Source organism: Prunus mume, linkage group LG1, assembly GCF_029339155.1.
Source record: "Prunus mume cultivar Tortuosa linkage group LG1, ASM2933915v1, whole genome shotgun sequence".
NCBI lineage: Eukaryota > Viridiplantae > Streptophyta > Magnoliopsida > Rosales > Rosaceae > Prunus > Prunus mume.
In genome coordinates this window covers 11,365,454-11,374,056 of record NC_142698.1, presented here as the reverse complement: position 1 = coordinate 11,374,056, position 8,603 = coordinate 11,365,454, and the positions used below count along the sequence as shown (strand labels likewise).

Here is an 8,603-nt window from a genome sequence, read left to right as displayed (position 1 = left end):
TCCTTCTCTAACACATTAACATTGAAGGACGCTATGATTTCAATTTGCATGACGCACGTTTAGTTTCAATTTTATAAATTGTGAAATTGACGAATTTAATTTAATATTAAGGAACAAATCATCAAGATATTTATACACACATATAAATTATAATCAGGGCCCTCACTATGGATGTCCTTACTTTTAGGTAACCTCTCTCTAAGGCCTTGCACACATAAATAATAAAGAAAAATATTAAGAAATGTTCTTAAATACCTTTACTGTTATAGCAAAGTTCTCAAGTAGCAGTATTATTGTAGCAAATAGTCTCATTATGGATTCCCTAGATTACACATTTTAAAATAAAATTTAAAAAGAAAGTGAGAAAACACACCTTCGACCATGCTCTCTATCCCGCTACTAAAATAGGGAGACGAGCTCCTAAATCTGAGGAGAAAGAATGAACTCTTAGTGACTCCTATAATTTAATGATGCCTTATTTGACGAGTATTTTAAACCTTTAATTAATATGCCTATTATATATATATATTATATATATATATATATATATCTTTCATTCATAGAGATGCATCATTTATGTTGAATTAAAGAAAGAGACAAACATAGGCTTAGACAAGTTGGCTAAAATGGATGTGTTCCCCACTCTGCACCCAAGTTCAAATCCCCCTCCCCGTATTTTAGATTAGTTTAAAGTAGATTATCACTTATATTAAAAAAATAAAAAAATAATAGTATGACTCTCTTAACTAGAGAGTATCACTTATATTGAAGTTGAATTTTTATAGAGAACTCTTAAAATAGCTTTTGTGTGTTTTTAGCTTAATTTTAACTAAAAAATAGAAAGCATGATTGTAGATCCTCTTATATCGATATCATCTTGATATGCTATTGATATTATCCCCATTTATAGCAAACAGTCATATATAGTCTTGATATTACATAAATATAAGTATCAATATTTTGTCGATATATATGGTCAATTTGTCTATTTTCTATGGTACTATTTGAGAATTTTGCTACATTACTAGTGGTATTTAAGAACATTTCCCAAAAGGATTTGGCATTAAACTGACCCATTATTGGTTTTTTTTTTTGGGCACTAAACTTATATACGTACCCCCATGAAATAATTTTGCTCATCACTTTAACTCAATGTATATTCTCACTACTCTTCTTAATACTTGACACGTGTCTATATGTATAATTATAGTTAACTTTTTACTTTGTATTTATGGAACCATGGTTATGTATATGGACATGTGTCAAGTGTTGAGAAGGATAATGATGATACACCTTAGGTTTAAGTAGTGAGTAAAAATGCTCTTTATATCCACATTAGAACTAGAGAAGAGTCTATTTGAGCATTGTAAAAATTGAAACTTGTAAGTCACAAGCATGTTAACCACATATGCTTCCACCCATCACCTCTTTTTTGCTAATTCATCAATCTGATCATTCTCTCATTTTCTCTAAATAAAAGTTCTATCACGAATTTGAAAGATTTTGATGCAATCTACCTAATTGTTTTTGGTCATTGTTGTCAGCTTAGGACTTTTATTCACCACATGCGCAATTGGATCCCTGAAAATTGATGCGCTTTTCCGGATCTGTCATGTTTTACATCGTCTTCAAGGCTAGATGCAGTTAGTTTGACAGTGACAATTGTTTTAGAGTTTTGATTCATATAAGCTTATATTGATTTCATGGTTAATAATAGTAATGCAGACTTTGTAGTTGTTTGTTTGGCTTTTGTTTGCTTTATTTGGCTTTTTATTTATTTGTTGATTCTTCATTTAATTGCTGTTTTATATAATTCAGATTACATCTACAACCAACAGTTTCACGCTCAATAAATAAATAAATAAATTTACTGAGTCAATTTCCCCAGCTGATGATTAAAGAACTCGAACTTTTTCCGATTCAATCACACTTTTTGTACTTGTATGTAGGTTGAGCTTGGTAAGCAAAATTTAGGAACTGACCAAGCCACCAAACTCATTCAATGTAATCGTAGGCATAGGCGTAGCCACTCCAAAATTATGTTTTGCCAAGTCAAAACATTAAAACTACGAAACTGTGTTTTTTTATCAATGGAAAGAAGAGGAGGAACTTTGGCTGCTAAAATGCCCAAAAGGACAATTTCAGAAATCTTGTAAACGCCAATAACGTGTAGAGTCACCTCAGTATAACTTCATGCATTACCACTTGATTTTGAATACATAATTCTTTATTAACATAAAAAACAGTTTCATCATCATATCCAAATGCTCACTCTATCAAGTTGACCCTAAACCCTAGTGGTAAAACGCTTTGCTTCACATTCAAGGCAAAAGTTCGACTTTTATCTCTGCTTATTTTTAATAAAGTCAACAACGATCCTATTTCGGACGAAGAAGAAAAAGGAAAAAACTGTACAAGTGAACCCAATTTGCTGGATCAACAGTGTTATTATCAAGGGGCAGAATGGTTCATCAGGACTGAGTCAGGTTTGTTATCCTTGGGAGGGTCAAGGCTATAATACTTTAAAAAAAAAAAAAAGTAAAAGAAAAGGTCAGCCAAGTTCATATGGATCAAGTCCGAGAAGAGTTCACTTTCTATTTTCGGTTTTTTTATTGCATGCACTAGAAGTTGTCGTCTTCTTGATCAACATTTTCTGTACGTATGTCAATATATGTTGTTTATGTATGACCAAAAAAAAAAAGTTATGAGATTTCAACTATATATAATTAGCCCAAATAGTCATTCTCATTCATATCTCGTTGATCATTTCTTTTATTTATTTATTTTTGTTTTTGTATAAATGGTATGTGAACCCACGATGGATAAGTGCATGTTTGGGGTTCCGGTAAAACCCATAAAATCACTTTCTTCCACAGTTTTTGCTGACAAAAGTGTTGGGTAAAGCAAATAAAAAGTGATTATTTTGAAAGCTCTGAAGCTGGGACAACAATTTTCAGAAGCGGCAGAGAAATAGGTTCTCGAAACTGATTTTTATAAAAATATCGGTTCTCTTTAATGAAACTATTAAAATACCAATACCGTCCAAATGTTGTAGAATTCACACAATATTGGGCCTATGAGCCCGAACCCAGATCTTGGCTCCTACATTCATCAATTACGGAGGCCCCTATACACACCCTTATGTCTGCTTGGTATCCATTTTCAAAGGCCCAACAAGCTTACCGAATATCTGGGCCTATGAGCATTATCCAAATGTCTTTTTGTTGAGTAGGGAAACAAAACTAACATTACATTATCAAACGCTTTTTTAAATTTTTAAAATTATTTCCTTCCTTTAAAAAAAATATAAAAATCAATAGATATGATCAAAAGAGGTCAACGGGGTTAGCCTAGTAGAAATGATATTGACTTGCAGACCAGTGGTCTCAAATTTAAACCCCATGACACGTGTGTGTGAGAAAAACCCCCCTCCCCAATATCACTTGTATTAAAATAATAATAATAATAATCAAAATAACATGCAATATGTGTGAAAAGCCATATTATGAAGATATTCTTCTTTTCCTTTTTCATGTTTTTGTTAAACAATTATGATCTATGAGATTATCGGTCATAACTTCTACCGCCGAAGTGAAGATTAGTTGCCACTATATCAAATGGTCATTAGTTTATGTAACTATTTATTTCTTCGTACTAACAATATTAGAGATAAACTAGCTAATTGTAGAATTCTATAGTGAAGGCCTTATCTAAGGTCCTTAGATAATGTCTCATCTTTTGACCATTGAATCAAATTGGTTAGTCATTTGATAAAATTGATTAGTTTGATCCAACAGTAAATGTGTCAGTACCTCACTATAGAATAACTTTCATATAACGTGCCAATGTTTCAGTTGTTTTATATATATTCTCACTCTAAATTATGTTTCTACTTTTGTTGGGTCGTATAAACTATATTTATTCACAATAAATAAAAAATTGTCACATAAGTTCTTGCTACAAGTTGATGTCTCTAACATTTTTCGTAACCCTGTTTTGGCCCAAAGCTTGCTTGAATCTTGACTACCCATGGAGTTGATTTGATTAAAGAAATAAGATAAAAAGTTTGAACAGATTTCCAGCACATCTTTTCAGTTAGACCTAACCTAGCAGCACTTCTTATTCTAACAATTAAAAACAAAACAAAAAAACAAAGAACCCTAACAATTCAAGGCATCCTCGTAACCCTACTCACGAGGAACTCAATTTGGTGGGTCATGTGACACCTATGTTGTAGGTGTGTTGCAAATTTGATTCCAATATTTTGGAAATCCAGATTATAACTTAATATAAGATTATGATGGGATAATCTTCTAATAAACTATCTTAACCTTTAAATTTGAATCATAATAACAAGCCATTAACACTCATAACAATGCGCTCACACGTTGTTCATTAAACTAATCACTCTCTGTTCTGTGCCACAATAAATTTATTAGTATTATTAATTTATATCCAACCTAAAATTGGCAGTGGGCAGCGTCCAGTCTGGGAGGGCCCACACAAAACCCCCGTGCCCCAGTCCCACCCAAAAGCCATACATAATATTTAATCCACCCAAAAAAATTAGATGAAAATTAAAAACACGTTGGCAGGGGTACGTGTCGGTGTATGATTGAGTGATGGGGCAACGGGAGCAGCAACGTATTAGAACGAGCAGTGGGAGATGGGGAAAAGCAGTCAAAGCAAAAGACCGGATAAGCCAACGGAGGCGTACAGTCAAAGCGAAACTGTCGCGGTCAAACGCTTGGCTGGGACTTTACCCCCAAAAAAAAAAGGTAGGAAAATATTATTATTTTGATTATTTAAAAGAGGAAAATTGGTTGGTGGGGTCCACTTGGGTTTTTACTTGGTAATTATTATAATTTTTTTGGAGAGAAAAAGTGTCTGAAATATTCGGTTTGCTAAATCGAGATGTGGCATCGTACGTAGGAAGCTCATCGTGGGCCGTTCCTAATTTCCTCATTCCTAGTAAGTAGTAAAATAGTAAAGTAGTAAATAGTGGTACGTGGGCAAAAAGACTAGTCTCTCCCCTTCGTGGGGGTTGGGTCATGACTCAGATTACTCGTGGGTACACTTTACCCAAATTGGGCGGTCTTTTTGACCCACTTTCTTTTTCTCTCTCAAAATACCACTTTGTCCTCTTTCTCGAAATATCATTTGACCCATGAAAATCCGGAAGAGTCCTTTACATAATATTAAATGTAAAAGAATTTCTGTCCAAAAAATAAAAATAAATTAGTTGTCCGTCTAAATGTGATCCAATGAATGAATAAATATAATGGGAAAATGCTTGGGTGAAATCAAATGTGGAAGGGTTTTGTTTAAACAACATGTTGATTTTGTGTCAATTTTATTGACGAATTTGTAACACTAACTTGTATGAACTGTAACATTTTAAGTGCTAAAATACAAGTTTTGAAAAAAAAAAAAGAAGCTAAAATTCTAATTGTAAAGATATCTGAACGTTGGAATTGAAGCAAGAACAAGATATCAAAAAAAGGATTAAGCCGAACATAGGATTACTAGCTATTCATCTAGTGACACTTCTCTCGTACAATTGTGGAAGATGCTCTAAGTTCAATTAATTCCAAAATTGTTATAAAATAAAAAAAACCAAACAGGGGTATAATTGTCAATGCGGAAAAAATTTGTAAATGGACAATAAAGATGGATAAAGCAGGTAATTAGCAGAGAAGCGGGAGATTAAGGAGACAAGTGAAATGACTGCACGTGTGGTGCGCGGGCCGAGGGGCTTATTCACCGGCTGCAGCCCGTGGTTCCGGTCATCTGATATTTCAAAGTCCCCATTTTTCATTTTTGTACCATAACAAAAAAAAAACATAAACATAAATATAAATAAACAAATTTATTATTTTCGGTAAAGACTGGAAGAGCTTTCAGTAAAACTTCCCCAAAAGAAGAGCTATGGCTTTTCTCTGCTCCTCTCTCTCTCGGTCTATCTGTCCACCTTTGGCGGTACGGCCCCTCACATAGTTTTTTCTCTTAAAGCTCTTCGAATTCCTCATTTTCTCCGTCTTATGAGATCTGGGTAATGCTTATTTTATTTTCTTCTCTCAATTTCTGCACAACCCTCTTTAGATTTACTTGTAGTCTCCACTGTTTGCTTATTTTTGAGCGGTCCAAGTCTTTTTGTTTTTCACCCTTTGCTTTGCTTTATTGCACATCTTTTTCTGTTCTGGTGAAATGGGCTGTTGATTGAACCCTTTTGAAGCTTGAGCATGAAGTGAAACGAGCTTGATTGTGTGTTTTATGATGTGTGTATTATGATTGTAATGATGCTTTTGACCGTAGAAAGAGATCAGATAAAAAGCAAACTAGGAAAAAGCAACAGAAGCTGTGTGTGTGTGTGTGTGTGTGTGTGCGCAATAAATAGAGTATTGTTGCTTGTATATTGTCAATGAGAGAAGCACAGGTGGGATTTTTATTCCTTTCTTTATCCCTTTTCACACATTTCATGTGCTATCCAGATGTAATGTGCTCTGAAGGGAGCTTGCCATTGCAGTCGTTTTGAGGGTTTTTTTTTATTCTCTCTCTCGGTTTTTTGGGTTTTTAATATTTTTGAGGGTTTGGGTTTCTTTTCTCTCAAAAGGGGTTTCAAGAATGCCTATGTTTCAGCCCTCAAAGAGGGATGGGGTTGTTGGATTTGATGGTGGTGGAGATGGGCATGTCATAGATCTGGACACAGCTGTGAAGGATGGGGTTTTGGGTGGTGTTGGTGGTGGGGTTGTTACTACTGGTGTTGGTGAGAAATTGGATCTGAGGAAGATGATTGAAGAGCTTGACTTGTCTGAGGTCCCTTCAGTGTTCATCTGCCCAATCTCCCTGGAGCCAATGCAAGACCCAGTGACCCTTTGCACTGGTCAAACCTATGAGAGCTCCAACATTCTCAAATGGTTCAATTTGGGGCACCTCACCTGCCCCACCACAATGCAGGAGCTCTGGGACGATTCGATAACCCCGAATAGGACCCTTTACCATCTAATCTACACTTGGTTTTCTCGGAAGTATCTGCTCATGAAGAAGAGGTCTGAAGATGTTCAAGGAAGGGCTTCTGAGCTTGTCGAGACACTAAAGAAGGTGAAGGGTCAAGCTAGGGTGCAAGCCCTCAAGGAGCTTCATCAAGTTGTGGCAGCTCACGCCACTGCCAGGAAGACACTGATTGATAAAGGTGGGGCTACTGTAGTTTCATCCCTGCTAGGTCCATTTACTTCACATGTTGTTGGTTCCGAAGTCATTGCCATTCTTGTCAATTTGACCCTTGATTCAGAATCGAGAACGAGTTTGATGCAACCCGCAAAAATTTCGTTAATGGTGGACATTCTGAATGAGGGTTCAATTGAAACGAAAATCAATTGTACCCGGTTGATCAAAATGCTGATGGAGGAGAAGGATTTTCGATCAGAAATTATTTCGAGCCATAGCCTCTTGGTAGGACTAATGAGGCTGGTGAAAGATAAGAGGCATACAGCTGGAATCTTGCCTGGACTTAGCCTCCTCAGAACAATATGCTTGCATAAGGAAGTAAGGGGTTTTATGGTGAGCATTGGGGCTGTGCCTCAGTTAGTTGATTGTTTGCCTTCTCTCGACCATGAATGCTTAGAACTAGCTCTTTTCATCTTGGATGCACTGTCCTCTCTACCGGAGGGAATATCAGCTTTGAAGGATTGTTCGAACACTATTCCGAATATGGTGAGGCTTCTTATGAGAATTTCAGAAAGTTGTACTCAATTTGCACTGTCAATTTTATGGTCTGTATGTAAACATGCCCCCGAAGAATGCTCATCAATTGCTCTAGATGCTGGTCTAGCGGCAAAGCTCCTCCTTGTGATACAGAGTGGTTGTGGTCCTGTCCTGAAGCAGCAGTCTGCAGAGCTCTTGAAGCTTTGTAGTCTAAACTATACTGATACAATATTCATTTCCAAGTGCAAACTCACAAGGACAATCCAATGACAGGGAAATTTTACGTGGATATGTATACGACCCCTTTGATTCTGATATGTGGCCCTGAACAGAATGCCAAATCGGGGGCGTGAGGTACGAATCAGCTCACCTGTATATACTTGAAAAGTATGTTTGTTCCAACAATTGATTCAACATTCATGAAGAAGTCTCACAATGTGGACATCACACACCATGCTGGTTCTAATGCAATCATGCAATTTGCTCAACTGGCGTCAATGGTTGTCGAATAAACCCCAGAAGAAAGAAGAAAGTGTAGTTAGTTGTTGGATAAAGATACTTGTTAGGAGGAGAATTTGCTCCAAAAAATATGGAGCCTGCAATTACAATTGTAATTGTCAAGAAATTGCTTGGCTCCCACTCTTTAGTTCCCTTTGTTCTCCTTAAGGTCTTGGTAGTAGCTCCCAGTTTTCCTATTGGTTTTTTATCCTTTGTTATGTGGGAGTTTTGTTTTTGACCCACTAACTGTAGAAATTGTAGAGCCTTTGGGTTCTGTTCTCCATTTTAACGTGTACATTGAATTGAAGTCAACAATATCTTTCCCCAGTTATTTGCTTTGTTTACAATGTAATTTCACATTCTGTGGTTCGTGTATATAAGATTCTCTCATTCTTGTTTAA

At 35.9% G+C, this 8,603-nt stretch overlaps 1 protein-coding gene across 1 annotated transcript; it reads left to right on the top strand.

The window, feature by feature from the left end:
- Window positions 1-5,875: 5,875 nt before the first annotated feature.
- LOC103336329 (U-box domain-containing protein 30) lies at window positions 5,876-8,603 on the top strand. The gene has a single exon (XM_008239376.2). The coding sequence runs from the start codon at window positions 6,625-6,627 to the stop codon at window positions 7,972-7,974; it is 1,350 nt and encodes a 449-aa protein (XP_008237598.2). The 5' UTR covers window positions 5,876-6,624; the 3' UTR covers window positions 7,975-8,603.